The sequence below is a fragment of the Fistularia commersonii genome, chromosome 22, assembly GCF_037954325.1.
Source record: "Fistularia commersonii isolate RoL2024-O1a breed Wild chromosome 22, RoL_Fcom_v1.0, whole genome shotgun sequence".
NCBI lineage: Eukaryota > Metazoa > Chordata > Actinopteri > Syngnathiformes > Fistulariidae > Fistularia > Fistularia commersonii.
This window is the reverse complement of record NC_141305.1, coordinates 5,060,586-5,081,193: the sequence shown is the minus strand read 5'-3', so window position 1 is coordinate 5,081,193 and position 20,608 is coordinate 5,060,586. Positions and strand designations below refer to the sequence as shown.

General features: G+C 44.3%; 2 protein-coding genes across 2 annotated transcripts; both read right to left on the bottom strand.

The window, feature by feature from the left end:
* Positions 1 to 851: 851 nt before the first annotated feature.
* LOC147221366 (uncharacterized) lies at positions 852 to 13,647 on the bottom strand. Its single transcript, XM_086169205.1, has 18 exons — positions 13,419 to 13,647; positions 12,013 to 12,164; positions 11,787 to 11,940; positions 11,485 to 11,677; positions 11,259 to 11,353; positions 10,481 to 10,658; positions 9,624 to 9,721; positions 9,390 to 9,543; positions 9,141 to 9,259; positions 8,882 to 9,046; positions 8,376 to 8,489; positions 8,157 to 8,209; positions 7,643 to 7,751; positions 5,924 to 6,851; positions 5,690 to 5,844; positions 5,456 to 5,525; positions 5,159 to 5,360; positions 852 to 4,936 (listed from the first exon to the last, which is right to left on the bottom strand). Exons 1-18 carry the CDS (start codon positions 13,561 to 13,563, stop codon positions 4,454 to 4,456), a joined length of 3,567 nt encoding a protein of 1,188 aa, XP_086025331.1. The 5' UTR covers positions 13,564 to 13,647; the 3' UTR covers positions 852 to 4,453.
* Positions 13,648 to 17,642: 3,995 nt separating this feature from the next.
* LOC147221365 (uncharacterized) lies at positions 17,643 to 19,803 on the bottom strand. The gene is made up of 3 exons (XM_086169872.1): positions 19,532 to 19,803; positions 19,365 to 19,424; positions 17,643 to 18,613 (listed from the first exon to the last, which is right to left on the bottom strand). The coding sequence occupies exons 1-3, from the start codon at positions 19,719 to 19,721 to the stop codon at positions 18,474 to 18,476; spliced, it is 390 nt and encodes a 129-aa protein (XP_086025998.1). The 5' UTR covers positions 19,722 to 19,803; the 3' UTR covers positions 17,643 to 18,473.
* Between the last annotated feature and the right edge of the window lie 805 nt (positions 19,804 to 20,608).

Below are 20,608 nucleotides of genomic sequence, written 5' to 3'. Positions count from 1 at the left end.
TGTCGTGTGACCCCTGTGTGAACTTTTACCCCTGTTGTGCTATACAACAACTGTGTGTGCCTAATTTGCCAAGAGACTGTGGCTGTTTTCAAAGAATTCAATCAAAGAATTCAATATTAAGAGTCACTACCAGACGAAACATGCTAACTATGACAAGCAAAACGGCGAGCAAACGAACACGCTGAAAAATTGAAGCAACTGGAAACCGTGCCTCAAATGAAAATGCTAAAAAGGTGAGCTACAAGGTGGCAATGCTGATTGCCAAACACTGCAAACTTTTTAGTGAGGGTAATTCATTAAAGACTGTGATAGAAATGGTGGAGAAAATTTGTCCTGAGAAAAAGCAAAAGTTTGCCAACATTAGCCTGGCTAGTAGCACTGTTGCACGGAGGACTGAAGAAATGTCATGTAACATTGAGGGACACTTACAGGCGAAAGAAGTGGAGCTTGACTTTTTTTTGTTAGCCTGCAACGAAAGCACGGATGCATCTGAAACCGCTCAGTTACTGATTTTTTTGAGAGGAGTGGAAAATGAAATGAACGTGAGTGAAGAGGTATTTGACCCTCAGAGGCTTAAGGACCAAACGAGAGGAATAGATTTGTTTGCTTCTGTTTGTTCCACCGTAGATGACATGAAACTGGAATAAAATCACTAGAATTATAACGGTCGGCACACTTGCCGTGGTTGGTGACCAAAGTGTATCGACTGTAAAAAAGTCAGCCATAGCATTGCATAACATAGGCAGGTGTCGCTGCAGATTTAAAGATTATTTGATTAAGACCATGCATATTCAGAGTCACCAGATATATTTGATTCGGATAAGGGTGGGTTTAAGTGTCAGGATCTCCTCTCGGCTGCCGAGAGGAGACACGGCTGGGATTTATTCGCAATCGGTGCCAGCGGCAGCAGCTGCCGCTAATCAAGAGCCCTATAAAGGGCAGCGGCATGCTCTGCCTGCAGCCGGAGGATTGTGGTTATCCAAGATCACTGCGGATGTCCTGCCATGATCGGACCCCTACCCCGATACGACCGGACCTAGCTGGCCGGTATAACTCTGACCCAGCCTGAGATCCTGCCTTGACCCAAGTGAGCCACCAGACCCTGCGTGTAGACTGGGACCCCCTGGTGGACCACCGGACCTTGACCCAGCCCGAGATCCAGCCTTGACCCTGCCGGGGACCCATCCTGCCGTCACCCTGCCTGGGGCCCGTCCTGGTGAGACCCAGCCCTGTGCAACTGTCTCGTGGCCAGGGGCTTACCAGCGACACCCTACCTGCCGTTCAATCCAAATAAAGCGCTTTCAACCCAGATTCCTGCTCTGAGGTGTGGTTCCCTGCCCGAGTTCGCCCCCGCTCCCCGTGACATTAAGTATTTTAAATGGTTAAATTGAGAAAAATAGCATTAGCAATCATATCATGGCATAGCAGGGTGTCATTTTACACTTGTATATCATTTATTTGAAAGACTGTGCGTAAAAAGTGTATCATCGGCACCTAATAAAAAATATTAAACACAATTTCAAAAAAGCCAGGAATTCAGACAGAAGCTTTAAAACTCCACTGTATTATTCACAAACGGGTTCTATGTGCCAAACATCTGAGATATGCCGTTGATAAAGGCTATTAATTATATTCTCTCCATTTGTATTTGATTTATCATTGTTTTAACCTTCAACTATCCTGGTAATGCAATTGACAACAAATTCTCATTTGCAATGTCAACCTAGCTGTAGACAGCAATGTGATATGGTAGCATATTTACAATGGTAATGGTTTGAGGAATGTCCCGCTGAATGATTGGCTCCTGTACATTTTCACCTTACCAAGTCTTTGCAAAGCCTTTGGACACCCCTGGTTTAGTCAAATGATTCAACCTTGTATAAAATCTGAATTGAGGAGTTCAGGAAGTCTCGGAAGGCATGTAAAGATTTAATATTTTACTACAACAAGAACCTCATGTAAAAATATGATCCATTGACCCACAACCTCCACCTTTGGTTTCATAAAGGTGTAACAGTCAGGTTAATAAAGCTGAGTCGGTTGCTGTTCAATCCGCTCGAGACATAACCGGAACGCCATGACTTGGAAAGAAAAGACCGAGAGACTCACGAGTAAAACATCCCTACGTTACTAGAGTTAATAAAAACGCATAAATGTGTCCTTCCTTTTCCCCAGCGGCCAGCGAGGCGATGATACGGAACAAGAGCAAGGGGGTCACAGGCTGGGGCGGAACTTGAACGTAACAACATTAATGTGATCACAATGAGAAGTCATGCTTTATTTATTTATCTTTTAAAATGGCATTTGAATTCTGCTAGTGTTGTGGAAATATTTTATGAAACTTTGTAATTGTAATGTGGGAAACAATGCCTATTATCTGAACCCATGTCACCATTCGGGGTGGCGATAAGTCAAAACAATAGCATGTACTCAGCATCGAAGGAGATGTCTTTGCTTATCTGTCTTTCAGACAATGTGTCCTTCTCCAAACAATGTGTCCTTCGCTATGTCATACCAAAAACCAAGTAATCTCTATGCCTCCTCTATGCTTAAAAACCCTGTCTCGACATGTATTCTTCGTACTCTCCTGCAGACTACTCTGTGCTCTGCAAGACTTGTACCTTTTGAGGCTATTCTGACCATTCTTTGTTATTCAACAGCTTTCTAAAAGAAGCCTCCAAACATTTTCACAACACTATGAAATCTTGCATTCTTTAAAGGGTGCGGTTCAACATTAAATCATTATTCTCAATCTGTATTTTTATCCGATTATCTTCACAGTCAAAGTTTTACCAGTCAAATGTCGAGTTCTTCATAGATAGATATAGTTAGTTGCAGACGGATTAGATAATACTGATGATTATCGTTGTTTTGAGGTCACGTCAAGGCCAAAGAGGTATACCGCATTGGTCTATGACAATTGTCACTATTTTAGATGTGGTGCGATTTTATGCACGGTGTTTTGTGCAAACATTAAACAGAGTATCGCTGCAGTGGGTGTCCGCACCCACTCCGCCCAAAGACCCCTTCATGCGTCCATTTATAAATTCTACTTCTACAGCCAATCGTCTGCCTCCATCTAACCCAGGGGTGGACAAACTTTTTGGCTCAGGGGCCGCATTGACTTTTGACATTTGAAAAACGGGGCCGGGTCCCCACAAGATAAGATACATATAAAAAAAACAAAAAAAAAAAACGCATTTGTTAACAGTACACATACTCGTCTGACATTTGCTTTGAAAATAAAACCAGCTTGGTCTTGAAGGCTCTGACGTTTGCTTGCATTTCACGCACAAACCGTTTTTGTCAGTGTGTCAGTGTGTCCACAGTAAAGGCCAAATCACAAAGCCAATCTGTGTCTTTCAGCGCAGGAAAATTCCCAAATGTTCTCAAGTAGCTCCAAAAATAAAGTAAGCTCCTGTTTGAGCTCCCACATTCATTGATCCAATCATTCAATCGTTCACATCAAGTATGAATTCTGTACCAATCTTTGACGGGCCGGATTAAAAAAACCAATAGGCCGGATGTGGGCCGCAGGCCATAGTTTGCCCACCCCTGATCTAACCCTTGTCTCTGCGTCCTCTTGTCTCTCACCAACTTACTTTACATTGTTTTTCACTTCATCCATTGGTCTTCCTCTGGACCTCCTGCCTGGCAGTTCTAGCGTTAGCATCCTCCTACCTGGATCTTCACCCCCTCCCCGTCCATGTCCAAACCATCTCAATCTGGCTTTATCAACATAAGATCTCACCAGTGAATCTCAACCTCTTCATCTCTGCTGCCTCCAGATGTGCCTCCTGTCCTTTTCTCAGTGTCTCCAAAAAACTCTGTTTGATACTGTTTTTATGACCTCTGACACTTTTCTCCACTTGTTCCAACCTACTTGCGTATGTTTCTTCACCTCCTCTCCCCAATGTCCATTACTCTGGACTCCTGAATCTCTGAACTTAAAATCCCCCTCCTTCTCTATCTCCGGCAACCTCACTGTTCCTTTTGGGCCCCTCTCATTCACGGACTTGTTGTGGCTGACCTCCAGTCCTCTCCTTTCCAGAGCATACGTCCATCTCACTAGATTTGCCTTATCCTGCTTCCTGATCTCATTACAGTCCTGTCAGCCTGTCCCTTTGACATGGCAAACAAGAAGGGGCTCAGAGCTGATCCCTGATGCACATCCACCTTCACCTTGAGGTCCTCATACATGTCTTGCACCCCTGTAACAAACAGACTTCCTCATACAGTACTGTAGTTCCTTGGCACCTAGTTGTATGCTTTTTCTAGATCTACAAAGACACAATGCAGCTCCCTCTGACCTCTGTACTTCCCTATAGACGTTCTCAAAGCAAATATGGCATCTGTTGTACTCTCTCTTGGCAAGACACTTATATGGGAATTATCAAGAAACACATAGGGAATAATGTGTAATATCTCCTCTGTAATATCTCAGCTGTCACTTTTACTGCAGCCTGGTGTTCGACTGCTCGTTCTCCTGGCTGTTAGATAGCGGTGGGCTAAACAGAGGCGTAGCCACCGAGGTGAAATTAGAGACAGAATTGATGTGATTGCCGGTTCCCACCGCATTGGAAACAGTGGCCGCCGGGTACAAATGGACGTCCACTGTGACGGTAGTGAGGCCGTAGGTGAGGTGCTGTGAGAGGAGCAGCGGGGAGTTGCCGTGGGTGATGCTGAGGCTGTGGTGGAGGGGGGCTACAAAGGCCTCTGGACTGTGCAGGGTCAGAGAGGAGCGGAGGCCCTCCTCGCGGTGGGGTGTCGGAGACGGGGAAGGCGAGCGGGAGGGTAAGGTCGATGGGGGGTTCAATGTGTCTGGACAAGAGCTGTGGTTGTCTCCTCCAATGCTGGGCCAGTCATCTGCGCACTGTAGCTGAATGCTTGGCTGCTGCAGACTGCAGCTCTTCTCCTCTTCCAAGGAGGAGTCAATCTAAAGCGTCAGAAAAGCAGACTTGTGTCTTGTTTTCTTATATTTTCACCTGAAATCATGATTCATTTAGTGCTGAAGAACCAACACACAGGTGAGCTTTTACGCACTCGCCAGGCAAGTATTCTCGGTACTTTTGCATGTTAGCATTACGTGATTCAATCGGGTAGCCTGATCTGGTTTGATCCAGCTTGTGGTGCAAGACAAATATCTCTGCTATTGAACCTTTGTGTCGAGGACGGGCTCGGGATACGTCTCCACAGTGATCGTCTGGTTGTCCAGCGGCGGCGGCATGTTCTCCTGAAGGTTCTCCGATGCGGGTTCCATCTGCATCGTGACCAGGCTCGGCCCCGGGGGTCGGGCACGGGTGTCTGTTGTGTTGGAGCTCTGCTCGATCACCCCCACGCACTCGTCATCTTCAAACGCTCTGTGTATTTCGGCGAGGTTAAGCTTTCATGCAATTATTCCTGAAGGAGAAATGCATTTGTTCGAGCCCCTTTTAACCCAAATATGTAAATTCACCTGTTTTCATATGTCCGCCTTGCGGCTCGACGTTCGGCGTGTCGCAAGGGGACGCCCAGGTTTCTTTGTGCTGTCGAGGTCAGACAAATACATTGAAAGTTTATGTTTATTCACCATCTGGTGAAGAAGTATTTAGCAATGGAAAGAAAGAAAACACTACCACAACAAATGAGTTTTTATGTGAATTAAATTAGTCACTAAGATTATGTCAAAACTTTCGCCAAGGAGTCTGACCTGCTCGGCTTGTTGGCGCAGGCTCGTTCTTTTGTATCACAGAATAAAAGGTGACGGTGATAAAGATGAAGGCCAGCGAGACACCCACTCCCACCACAATGGGGATGTCGCGTTTTTCCAGGACCGGAAGCCACGACGGCGACTGCTGCGTAACTCTGGAGGATGAACGAAAGAGGAAGGTGAGGTGATTTGCTTTTCTTTTATCGACACGCTGCGTTTTTTTCTTTCGCCTACCGCGGGTCTTTGCCGCTGATCGGTGATTGCGACGTGTTCCTCTTCAGCCACTCCATCGGCTTGGTGTCATTGTCTGGCTTGGTTGGCCCACCCGTCTGGCTCGTATTCAGCTGATTGGGGACGCTGACCTCTCGGCCGTCAAAAGTACCCGGGTTGGATTGAGAAGGGTCGGTGGTCAAACTGGCAGAAAAGACGGCGGGAGACCGAGACTGGGATCTAACATTGTCTCCATGCTGAAGTGGGTAGGTGAACGTTTTTGGGGAGACAGTTCTCGAGTAAAGCTGTGGATGAGGTGTTGGAGATGTTGAGGATGTAGACGTTGGTATCCTGGGTGAGGCTTCGGCGAGGGGAGGCTTGGCAACCAAATTGGGGGGCGGTGGTATGGACTGCAAGACGTCAAGCTGAAATTTGGGAAGGAGCCTCTTTACCAGAGATGGTTGAGAAGAAGATGGTGGTACTCGTGTAAGAGTCTGACTGGATTGATCCCGGCTGGTTGCTGACGTTTGTCTTGTTCCCGGTGCAGAAGAAGATAAAGACATCGACTGTCTCCTTTCATTTTGGGATGGAAACCTCAGCATCACTGTGCTGGAGCGGACAGACGGTTGGCTTGTTGGGAGCTGTGATTGTGCCATGAACATCTCAGTAGTTGGTTCTGTAACTTTACTGGATGCAGCCTCCGACGATCCGTCTTTCACTGGTTGCTGTAATCGTCTCACTCTCAAGTGGCTCGGCCTCTCGGGGAGCTCATACTGAACGTGGCCGGACGTGGGATTGAAGAACGGAGGAGGGTCCCTTGTTACCGGCAGCCGAGAGTTGGAGACCGTCGATTGGAAGTGTGGGCGGGGGGGAGGCGGCAGCAGGGGGGGGTGCAGGTGTGTGATGGGCGGGTGGGATGAAGTCGTTCCGGGCTGATTCCCACGGGAAAGCCCTTTTTTTTGAGTCGGATCACAAAGCGACGAGGGACCTGAAAGCGTTTTAAAACCAAACAGTCAATAAAGAACCGTGGGGTGTAGAATAACATAGACACTACCATACTCAGGCTCCACCCCATTTTTATATCAATATCAATTTATCAATCCACAGTTGCGCAAAGCCCTGTGACAAACATGCTGCACAAATAAAAACAAAGAAATACACAGGTGCATTTTGGTCACTCTTAAATCTAAGATATAAAACGGTATTGCTATTGCACTATTGCACACTCTAAGAATTCTCCTAGACCAAAAGTGTAGAATCTACACTTTTGGTCTAGGAGAATTCTTAGATCAATGACATGTATTATCTATACTATAGATAATACATTCTGATTTTGTGGGGGAAAGAAGTTAATGTCTGAATTTCAAACGTTTTCCATTTTTTTTGCCCTCTCCCTATTTTTTGCTAATTATTTGCTATGTCTTTCCTTGAAAATAGACATCATTTATTTATCTATTCGTTTATTTATTCATCATATTATCATCTATTAATGTTGTTTTTTTTATAGATGTGTTCAATTATTTATTTATCTATTATAATTTTTTCAGGTTATTGCTTCTTTATTGTTTGATCATTCTCGCGGAATAAGAAATTTACTGAGGTGCACAAAAGGAAAACAAGACTTTTCTGTTCGATGGTCCGGAGTGGACGCAGAGATAAATTTCACACCATCTTGCATCAACTGCAACTGACTACCTTTTTTGCTTGTATCATATATCTGGATATTGTTACTGGAGCACGTACATAAGAACTCCTCAGACTGGATGTGAAGGGGAGATGTTTTCTTGACTTGTTGCTCAAGCAGCGGGTTGGCTAACGTGTGGCGCTGCAGGTCCAGGCTGGAGTTCGTACCCTAGCAAAATAAGTAAAAGAAGCAAACATTTAAGGAAAGTCGGGGGCAAGTGAATTGTTTTATTTCAGCAAAACTACAATTTTGCAATAGCAGAGTTTCCATCCATTGGTTTTCAGCTGCAAGATAATTTTTTTTTCATATCCTGCTGTGTCATCTCAAACTTAACAGATTGACGGTTGATAATGTTACCATAACAACAGTGGATGGAAGCTCCCAGGAACTGATCATTTCTGTTATTTAGTGAATATTACGAGCGATGCAGCCGTCACGTATGTCCACACACACACACACACATGCAAGCACGCGTGAAAAAGTCAATACTGAGCGTTCGCGCGGAACAGCCAGTGAAATAGCGCCACCACAGAAGCAGCAGCAGCAGCATCGTCGGGTCACATCATTACTCACAGCAGACAGAACTGGTCCTGTCTGCACGCCTCTATCGACTTGTCGATCTTCAGCTTAAAATGAAAAAAAGGAAGCGACATGAGCAGAAGCCATCAGAGAATCTCATCCGTTTCCTGGTACCGATGTTGTGACTGATAAGTGCCGCGCCGGGCCTGAGGGTGCGGTAAAATATCAAATTAAGCAAAAATTGTGTGGGAAATATACTGCACGTAGTGTCACCTGTGACGACGAGGACGGAACGCATCTGATGGCGCCCTGCTCGGTTCTGAGCCGTGCAGTAGTATTCCCCCGCGTCCGACAGCTGCACGCCAGAAATGTGAAGAGTTCCTTCTTCTGAGAAACAGGTAGATGACAAAGAAGACAAATGAGATGAGATGAGAACAACTTTATTTATCCCGGAGGAAATTGTTGTGCCAGAGTTTCAAGCAAAAACATAACAGTAATAGATAATAGTAGAAAGGAGGGAGGATAAGAAATACAACAAAATATAAATTGTCAAGGTTAAGGCTATCAAGTGTTTTAAGGTCTTAAGTACAAAGATTTGAAGATTCCCTGCGGGTGAGGGAAGAAGAATTAAAAAGTATTCCTATCGAGATAATGTTGAGGTACTTCCTGTCTGACTTTTTTTTTTTTTTTTTTTAATCAGAAGTGGCCCAGCACAGAGAAAGCCCGGTTTGAAAACATTTTTTTTTTTTTTTTATCAGTTTCATCGGTGAGGAACTCACCATCCACGTGCCTCTCTGCTGTGGTTTCGAGCGAAAGCGGGTCCGATTTGTTTCTGGACCACACGTAGGCGATTGGGGGAACCCCGACAGCTCTGCAGGGCAGGAGCACGGCGGCGCCGAGGCCGCAGGTAGCCCGGCTTTTCAGCGTCACTATGACGGGGCTCACTGGGAGGAAGGGGAAACAAAAGCGAGCAGCAGCGGATCCGTTTCACTCGACTGATCCGCATAAAAAAAATTTCAGCAAAATGTCAAAAGTTACCGGCGACTGTCAGCGTGGCCGTGCCACTCGAGTGACCGAGCGCGTTGGAGGCCTCACACACATAGTCCCCTTCGTCGTAGCTCCGAGCCGACTGGATGTTCAGCGTGGCGTTTCTTCTTCTGCGGGATTGAAAATGTGCAGTAAAAAATAGCTGTTTGTGATATTAATTTTAATCACGAGATCATGGAGGCTACAAGATAAAAAAAAAAAAAAAAACAAGAACGCAGCATTGTCATTTGGTTTCATTACCCCAAAGCGATCCTCCCGCCGGTCTGCCTGGACTGGCCTCTCTTGATCCAGCTGATGGAGGGCAGGGGATGACCCGACACCTCGCACTGCAGCGCCGCTCGGGCGCCCAGCGGCACGGTCAGCGCCCGTGGCCACAGTTTCACCGACGGCGGGGCTGCCGAGTTAGAAATGCATCCGAGTTAGACATTTGCCGGTATTATGGGAGCAAACCTGCGGCGGTGGAGGCGGCGGTACCGTGCACGGTGACGACGGCTCTCCTGGAGGTGAGAAACCTTTGCAGGTGTGTGTTGGAGGCTCTGCAGAAGTAGCTCCCGCTGTCGTCCTCCTGGACGCTGCAGGGGAGACGTGTAGTTTACCAAGAAGATACCAGTGACACTGTCTTGGTGATATAAAAAGATTCTATTAAAATAAAGGACGGCATCATACAGGCACTATGGTCTGCCTATGTGAATGTCTCCATCTGTGGACCCCATCAGGTTGTAAAGCCCAGCAGTCTCAATCTGGACATCTGGGGTGTTTCTTACAGAAATACTTGTGAGCTCACTATGATGGTTATCAATTCTCCCATTCCCAGGGGGATCAAGAAAAAGCGCCATTAATCTTTATCCAATTTCCCTAATTGGGAATCAATGAAATATTGACCCCAAATATTATATATATTAATATAGAATATTTTGTCCTATCTCACATTCTGACTCTATGACGTCGTTGACTTGGGCCAAACTTGCATGACGTCATAAACTCTGTTAGGTGTGGTGGTGACCTTCTGAACTCCTTATGTCAGAAAAAGAGAGACAGTGCAGATACCTCACATGCAAAAAACACACAAGTGAAAACTGAATTTTGTAAAAGCTCTTGTCCTCCTCCTGCATAAACCATACATACGCCCAAATTATAGCTGAATCAATTGTCTCTATATATACTGTAGCTATGAAATAAGCTTCCACACAAAAACAACAAGGGAAACATTAACAGTCTTTTCAGTTTGGCTGCATAATCAACTCACAATGGACTGGAAACATACATTCACACCAATAAACACGTGTAAATACAAACACGTATTTGGTCAACGAGCGTGCACGAATACCGACTTGTAGAGAAGCAGGTCCTCGCTGGGAAGCGCCGCCGCCCGAAGGATGAGCCGATTGTTTTTGAACCAGGACACCTGGGCGGGGGGTCGGCTGCGAGGGGGCCCGCAGGACAACGTGACGTTCGCCCCCTGCCTTGCCGTGGTGTTTTCGGGCTGCCGGGTGAAAACCCAGTCCATCTCTACAGGGATAAAATGGAAAACCCGTCAGTGTCTCTGTAGAATGGATAATGTCTCTCCAGCTTTGCAGCTGCTACAAATTAATAGTTCTTCAAAAACTGTGAGGAGATTCAATGTTTTTCAATCCGCCCTTCCACTGGGATTTACTTAAAGGATCTACAGCAACAGACACACGGAAAACTCTCCAGAGCCGGGTTGAGTAATCGAAAGGCTGGACAACATCAGTAATTAAATCATTATATGACATAAAGTCAAAAACTGAATTAAACAACCGAAAAATGAATAGTGAAACAGCTTTGTGTGGCTGCGGCTGATATTGTTGTCAGCACATTTTACAGAAGATGAAATAAAATAATGTAATATAATAAATATTAATACACTTGTATAAAGTACAATGTATTATGTTATTCTATTATTTTATTAATTCATAATTTAATGCTATGATTATATTGTTTTAGAAATACATGTATGTGTCACAGATATGTGTGTATGTAATATATATATTGATATTTTGATATATTTTATATATATATAAAATACAGATTTTGGATATGTTCTGAATACAACAAAATAAATAAAACTGAATAAGTGGTATACTGAACCAGCAGGGAGAAGGTAAGCTGGCTTCGACTTAATTCTGTCTTTCAGATTAGATGCTTCGCAGTGGTAGAAACCTTCATCCTCCCTGGTCACGTTCCTGAGGAAGACAAGATGGATGTCACTGGTGTGAGACGCGTCAGAAACGGCACATCGAATGAAACTACCAGAACCGTGATCACAACCTGGTCATAATGAACACCTTGCACGAAAACATGCAAGGAGCCACACCTGAACGTGAGAAGCTGTCCGTTGTCCAGGACGCTGAGCAGAGCGGAGCCGTTTTCTAGCAGGCAGTCGTCTTTGAACCAGCGCACCATGGGAACAGGAAAGCCACGGACAGTGCATTGCATGGAGGTCTCGGTTCCCACGGCGACGGTGATGTTCTCCGGGCCCTGGATGATCCTTAGTCTCCTGGGGATCCCTGCACGAAACACATGCACACTTTGTTTTCGTAAAGTAGTGAGTGCTTTTGAAAGTCTACCTGTGGCGGTCACTGTGAGAGGGAAAATAAAAACCTGGAAGATGCTCACCCTGCACGCTTAATTTTGCCGGCTTGCTCCTCTTGCTGATGTTCAACGAAGGGTTATATGTGACGCACACATACGTCCCGTCATCCTCCCGTGTTACATTGAAAAGGTGCAGAGTTCCCGACGTCTTCTTCTGGTCACCGCCCCCGTATTCACCCTGAGCGTGGAAAAACACATGCTGATCACAACTTATTTGGAATAAGACGAGTTGAATCTGGATATAAACTACCTGGATCTGTCTTCCTCTCGTGACCAGGTGTCCATCTTTGAGCCAGGTGATGCTCGCTGGGACGGAGCTGTCCCCCGAGACACACCGGAGGGAAACACTCTCCCCTTCTCTCACAGTCTGATCCCTGGGACTGAAGAACACCTCCTCCAAACCTGGAGATCACAGTAACAAATATATACATATATACTTATATTTGTATTCATTCCTTCATTTTTCCATACTGCTTTCCCTGACTAACCCTGCCTCTCACCTAATGACAGTTGTTAGATTGTTAGCAAGCGAACTAGCAAACAAGATAGATAGATACGCGATTACCACTTGTAGCTAACTAGATAGAGCATGCGAGTACCACTTGCTGCCTAGTTAGCAAGCTAGCAACCAAACTACATAGATAGATAGATAGATAGATAGATAGATAGATAGATAGATAGATAGATAGATAGATAGATAGATAGATAGATAGATAGATAGATAGATAGATAGATAGATAGATAGATAGAAATGCGAATATCACTTTAAGCTTGTTAGCAAGCTAACTAGATAGGTATGTGAATACCACTAGCTGCCTAGTTACCAAGCTAGCAAGCAAAGTTAATCGATAGATAGTGATGTGAATACCAGTTTTAGCTTGCTAGAAAGCTAACAAGCAAACTAGATAGGTAGCTGAATACCACTTGCTGCCTAGTTAGCCAGCTAGCTAGCAAACTAGCTGGCAAACTGGCTAGCAAACTAGATAGATAGATAGATAGATAGATAGATAGATAGATAGATAGATAGATAGATAGATAGATAGATAGATAGATAGATAGATAGATAGATAGATAGAAATGCGAATATCACTTTAAGCTTGTTAGCAAGCTAACTAGATAGGTATGTGAATACCACTAGCTGCCTAGTTACCAAGCTAGCAAGCAAAGTTAATCGATAGATAGTGATGTGAATACCAGTTTTAGCTTGCTAGAAAGCTAACAAGCAAACTAGATAGGTAGCTGAATACCACTTGCTGCCTAGTTAGCCAGCTAGCTAGCAAACTAGCTGGCAAACTGGCTAGCAAACTAGATAGATAGATAGATAGATAGATAGATAGATAGATAGATAGATAGATAGATAGATAGATAGATAGATAGATAGATAGATAGATATGAACGTATAGATAAATATATATGTGTAATATATATCTATGCAAACTACATAGGCAGTGCTATAGATAGCTGTCTATATAGCAATAGATAGATGTTTAGATAGATAGACAGATAGACAGCTGCAGTCATTGCCAAAAGTTTTGAGAAAAACACTTTCACAAAGTCTGTTCCTTCAGTGTTTTTAGGTGTTTGCCAGATGTCTCTATGGTTGTGTCATTCTCAAAACTTTTGGCCATGAATGTAGATAGATAGATAGTCATTCACCTCGCTGGGATGAGAGCGCCAGGCCAGAGAGGATCAGTAAGCAAAGGTGGGACATCATCTGTGGTGGCGTCCCGATGCAAACGCAAACATGCATCTTACTGCGGCGCTCCGCGGGGGGCCACAGGAAACCGCCATGCAGCCTCATCCATGGTGCCAGCTGGAAGACCAGGTTGTACACATGAAGGACCGGAGAAGAGAAGCACAATCCATCTGGATATTAATGGAGACCGTCTGCTTGTTAGCAGTCGACACTTTGTTTGTGACTGCTGGGAGATGTTTAGACCGTGTGAGGAACAAGAGCCTTCTTGGCGACAGAGTCCAACATCAACAAATGTCTTGTGTTGTCAGAGAAAGTGAAAAATTTGGTTTGTTTATCGTGGCGGGACGTCAGAGTGAGGGATTGAACCCCTGCCTGGAACAGCGGCGAGCTGCTCCACACATCATATTTTGTTGAACTTCTATTATGGCTTTGGAGATAAACTCTCAGCGGTGATTCGGGCGTTCTTGTCGGAGCGTGAGGAGCCGAGGAAGACGAATAGCTTTCAAAATAAAATATGGATAACACGGTTAAAGAACTGAAATGGCTAATAGGTTTAGTGAGATCAAGTGTTCTGATCGACTTGTATATTAGATAACTGCCTTTTCCGTGTGTTTGTGAAGATGTATCCTCTGAACTGGAAAGGGCCCCAGCGTTCAGAGCTCGGCCCTCGGGTCAGGATTCCGCCTGGACGCCTCCCCTGGTGAGCTCTCCTATCAGATGATCGTGCAGGACCCTGGACCAAGATCTCCTGGCTAGCAGGGAATGCTTCGGGATTCCCCCAGAGAGGGGGCTGGATGGATGGATGGATGGATGGATGGAGGGACCGATGGATGGATACATAGATGAAGGGACTGTTGGATAGAGGAACGGGTGGAGGCATGGATGATGGATTGATGGACACATAGATTGATGGATGGATGGATGGATGGATGGATGGATGGATGGATGGATGGATGGATACACAGTGGGAAGGATGGCTTGATAGAGGGATGGACAGATGGATGTATTGATGCATACATAGATGGAAAAATGGATGGATGGATTCATAGATGGAAGGATGGATGATAGCTTGAAGATGGATGGATGGATTCATAGATGGAAGGATGGATGATAGCCTGAAGATGGATGGATGGATGGATGGATGGATGGATGGATGGATGGATGGATGGAGGAGGGTGCACTGTCCCAACCAAATAAAAATAAAATAAAATGGATGGATGGATGATAGAGGGACGGATTGATGGACACATGGATGGATGGATGGATGGATGGATGGATGGATGGATGGATGGATGAGTGGATGGATGGATGGGCGGATAGACGGATTGATGGATGGATAGATGGATTGATAGAAGGACAATGCAGTCAAAACTTCTCCTCATAACAATTTGGCCAACATCAATCAAACAGCGAAGGCCAAACCGGAGCCATGGCGGCTTGTATGACGGGAGGCGGGGAGACGTTAGCTTAGCTTTACAAAATCGTGACATGTGTTGTCCATCCCGTCAAACGTAATTTAAAATAATCATAACGATGCCGCAGCGTTTCCTACCGCCACTCATTCCAACCCCATAATTTATCTGTTTACATGCAGCTGTCGACTTTTACCCAACTTGTTCCCAAAAGGTCCCTGTTTGGATACACGATCGCGAGGCGAAGCAACCGAGGAAGAGAGTTTTCCCTGGATGTAAAAAAAACATTTCTAATCCATTTCCAGAAAATGTATTCAACAGAATAATTTAACACGGCTGTCTCTCTCTCTCTCTCTTGCTCTTACTCTCTCCAGCTCTCCACCCCCCCATCCTCTTCGCTTCATTCCTATTTTGGCGGTTAGTCCGCAGCTCGGGCGGCGACCTCAGCTTTGTCCTCTTTTCGTCTCTTGAATGGGCCCAGGCCACTTTATAGAGCTCGTGCGGCGGCCCTCCACTCAATGGAAGTGACATGAAAAGAGGTTGCGGGAGCTTTGTACTGGGAAGATCAGTTATTGGTCCCTGCCAGGAGAGAAGGCCGTCTGATCATATAGGCTTTCATGATCCTCGCCGTGCACCTTTACTGTCGGCGCCGTGCACTTTTCGCCTATGCAAAGGAAATGTTGACAAGGTCGGGGGGGCTAATGCAAGGGTTTATGGTAGAATCTTTCTGGAAATCTGATTATATCATTCTAAAATCCAACTTAATCAAAATGTGAATTGCATCGGCGTAATGGAAGCTAAAGTGCAGCGGGTAAAAGAGCATGAATCACGCGCTGGTGAATTGCTTGATGCGTCCGGCAGGCTAGTGGCGGGTTAGAGTCCACAAGAGCCGCGGGGGTGTGAATTAGTTTGACTCACGAGGCTCACAAGAGATCGTTTACAACCGTTTAGCATATCATTAAGATATTCTTGGCCAACACGCCGAGAAATGATAACCCGCTTTCGGTGAAATCGTGAAACGCATCAGCCTACGTGCTGAGGATATCAACGTCAAACTAAATCCGAGGTGCGGTGTAACGTTTCCAGCCCGTTCAAGCTACTGCGAGTTTGAGAAAAGGCCGCACATCATGGAAAACCGATATCCAAAAACGAGGTTGGATCTTGTAACTTTTACTACGTGAATTGATCAGAAAGGATTTTGAAAAGGTCTTGCTATCTTTTCTTTTTAAGTAAAATAATTATCTGTATTATGTTAATGACTGTCTCCTGCGCCGATCGGCAGATTGTTCTCCCTTTTCCACCTTTTTTCTCCATCAATCTTGTGAACACACATGTATGCACACACACAAACACACACACACACACACACACACACACACACACACCAAAACCATGGCTATCTCACATCAAGTGTATGCAAACAAATGGATAAGCTTGAATTTGCATGTGAGTGAATCAGGCCATGAGCGTGGATTACATAATTAGCGTTTAAAAAGAAAAATACATCATGACAAAAAGTGAAAGGTGATCGAAAAAAAGGATAATGACCGAACTTGGAAAGCTAAAACTTGGATTGCCGTATTTGAGACGCTTCGTTGCAATCAATAGAAAATATACTCACTCTGCACGGATCCGAGGTTGACTCTAGGCGAGTTTGCATTCGGCTCATCCGACGTGAGCAGAACCTCTGTTCTCCTGACGCTCCGAGCTCCCAGCTGGGAGAGAACAACAAGCAAACAGCTGCTCGTGGGCACCCCCCCAACACACACACACACACACACACACACACATTCATTCAAAGCGAACGGCTCTAATGAAGCGAAAATCCAGTCGAAGCATCACTTGGAAAAAAGGGGCCAGATGCAAATGGGATGTTGACACAAACCTCTCCAGATCCACATGGAGGCGAATCAATCACGAGTTCTGTAAAATTACAGCAAAATTCACCAGATCTGCAAAATCGGGGATCCTTTGAGTTCCTTTGATTAATGTTTAATTTTTTTGCTGTCAACCAACCCAAGGGTCTCTTTGAACCAAAACAGGTTCTCTAGGAGTCTGGAAATTAAATATGCAACACGTCGCAAATGTGTCTCGCTGTTGTTGCAACCGTGGGAATGCAATTATGGAATGACCCACGTTGCATGATCAACACATCTCACATAGTGTGAAATCTCATATCGATTATCTAATTAGTTCTAAATGTTCCTGCCAGCTTTCCGTTTGATTGTGAAGCACTTAATTGAATTCAGCAATCCAAATTTCCCAACTTTTGTCGGTTTAGTGCCTGAAATGTTTCCCCTCGAAGGCAGGACGAAAGGAAGCGGGGGTGACGTCCACGGCTGATTGGTCAATATTGAGACTTTGAGGGCAAGAACCAAATACAGTGTAAGATGTCGCTCATCATCATACATTGTGTTGAATCCTTCTTTTCTTCCTTTTGCAGTATTTATGCTATATTGCATGTTTGTTATTGCTATTGAGGATCATGGAATGATGACACTTGAGCCTACAGTTACACCTGCTTAGCTAATATCTACTTTTAGCCGAAATTGCACGTAACGTTGCTCCGTCTTGGATAAACTTGCCTCCGAAAAGAGCCTCATTGTAACTTACACACACTCACGTGTGCACGGCTGCAGTTCGAGCGCGGCGGCATCGCCACGCGTCCAACGGGGGTCCCTTACAAATGGAAATTGACAGTCCGTTCAGCATAATCAAATGGAAATTAAAGTACAAATGCACCGATTTATAATCTATGCAGAAAGGGGTGATTTTAATTAAGCAGACAAAGACAGATTTAGCGGGCGAAATGTAACGCCGTCGGATTTAGGACAACATCAAACACGAAAAATCCACCAAAGGTGGTGCACATCGTGCATGTGCGCGCGAGAGCTCACACTCTGAGAGCTCCCCCCCCCCACGCTCCTGACACGTGCACTTTGTGCTGTGGTAACCTGACATTGCGCTGATTGTGTAATATCAAATTATATTCTTCCAAGCCTGTATCCTTTTAATTGGCCCACCAAAAAACACATTTAAAGCTAAGAATTCATAATTTATGTTTTTAGTCATTTTTTTATTTTACAACATTAAATAAACATGCAACTTTAAAATCTCTAATCAGAGTTTAAGTTTAAGGGTAAACATCAATTACTTTTGGCATGGTATAATATCAGCACGTTATAAAATAAATTAAATTTGGTTTCAATGGATTAAGATGGTCCAAATAAGATCTCACCCGTGACATGTGGCAAACTGTTCTAAAAACATTTAGTTGTCACCCAACAGTGACCTGTTGAGTGACCTAAACCTATGAATTAATGTGTAGGTGAACTGGATTCATCGCTTTTATCATATCGGACAGGAAGGAAACGCAAACATGAAAACAAAATAAATGGCAGATTCACCACTAGTGTCACATCCATGGAAAAACAAAAACAACTAAATGTGTAGCTATAAATTAGCATAAGGACATATTACCGATTGTTTATGTGGCTGTTGCTAAGAAAACTTTCCACTCTGGAATGATGGATGAGGATCTCATTTTGGCCCAAAGTCAAAAACGCTTAGGACACTAATATTTACTTTATGAGTGGAAGAGAATCATGAAAAACTAGAGGAGAGGAGAGGAGACAGGAGGAACAAAAGGAGGCCGGGGCAGGTGACGGAGGAGCGGGCGGCTCCGTGGAGCTCCTTGTAGCAGAGGGCTTCCTCCAACATCTGGTGAGTTTCAGCGCTGATGCCTGGAAACGTGCAAAGAAGCAGATGTGAGGGCCAATAAGCTGAGATCAAATATCCGGAACGCGATTTCTTTCAAAGTGCGCCTGTTTTACTTTCATCCCAAGACATTTTAAATGAAAGGATTTCATTTGTTTTAAATGCATTCATTTATAATCGTTAGCTTTTTGACCCTGACTTTTTATCGCAGTCACGTCGTCATATTTACTATTCATAGAGCTTGGAAAAAACCAGCACACCACAAATATGCTCCAAAAAAGAAATTATTTATTTTACATACAACACAACTTATTAGTCATTCATTCATTCTTTACCTTTGCAACTTATCTGTTTACGAAGTCCCTCCTTTTTTTTTCCTTGACAAAGTCATATTTACACTCACATATTATGTTTTTTTGTGATTTCTATACTTCTTCTTGCTTAATTTCAGTTACATTTCTTTTCTCTTTCATTTTTGCACATTTAACAAATAAAGGAGAAACTATAAGAATGGGAAATGGATTGCAAACATTCAGGGGATTTCTTGATTTGTATTATTTATTGCAATTCTTATGCATCATGTTGCAACCCTGTTACAGTTAAGGCGCAGCTGGCCTTCAAACAAGCCAAGTTTGCAAACACGAATATGGATAGCCGTTCTTTAAATGTCTCTTCCAGCATGTTTGCAACAAATGGCAAATGCTAAAACTATAGATGAGATATATGTCATAATATCACACAACTGTTTACCACAGGTATTAATGAGGAAGGTCTCACCATGCTGGGACCACTCCTCCCAGGCATGAAGGAATTCGGTGTCATGTTCCCCCGCTGATGCTTTAAGAAATCACAAGATATTCCAAAAGTCACGTGCGACGCGCATATTTTAAAGATCTGCACAAAAGAAATAAAAAAACTCAAGGCTCACATTAACTCGCCCTTACTTTTCGAATGCTCCGACAGCAGGTGTTTCAGATCCCTGAGAGCCCTGGTGAGGTTTTCCAGACGGTGCTGCAGGTGCAGGTTTTCCTCTTTGAGAGTGTGGATGGTGTCCTGGAGCTCGTAGGCCGAGCTGCTGTGCAGAAACAGAGAGTTCAACCAAAACGCAGCAGTGATTTGCAGGAGGCAGAGCATCGCTTATGGGTCAACGCTGTGGCCGTGATCGCCCTCCGCTCAGCTGTTGCTGGCCACGAACTCTCCGTCTTTATGCAGATTGTTCCTAAATAAAGTGCAAGTGATGCAATTATTCAATAAAGGACCTATTTTCTGGGTGAAAACTGATGTACCGACGGGGAGCGGAATGCTTTTAGCTGTAATCAATTTTTCCCCTTTCGAATCACAGAGACCAAAATACATGACTTAGATTGAGTGACACAGTTAGAGCGGTTGAGTTAAAAACAGAATTCATTGACATCGACCTGTATTTAAATGCATTAAAGTGTGTTAAGAGACATTTATTAACCAGTGGTTAAAAACCGCTTTAGGGTTTAAAAAAGCATGCTTTAGTTCCTCAGGTCTGGATTTAATGACAGTACTTTCAGACTGGATGAGGCAATGGGGAAACTCTGCCCGGCAACACACTCATACTCTTCCTAGCAGCGCATCGTGGTTCATCTGGATTAGATGATATGAATAATCCCTTTGGGACCTCCGGACCTCCTCAAAGGTGGAAACACTCTAAACACCTCCAAGACTCACCCCCTTAACATGGTGCATGAGCTTTCATGGCCATGAATCCCAAGGTAATTACAATTTTCTTAGAAGAAAGTTGAATACTCAAAATGCAAGTGGCATTTTTGAATTTTGTTTGTTTCTGCAAGAATCACATCAGACTCAAGTTATAGCATCTGTACTTCTGTGTGGAGAAATCATAGAAGGTGATAGAAGGAGGCAAGAGAATATTCACTTAGGTTTTTGACTGTGTTTGGGACAAAATATTCATAAGTCTGAATGTTCATAAAACAGGTATGAACGTTTATGGCTGAAAACAGTACATTACAGTGGTTAAACAAATAAGTTTC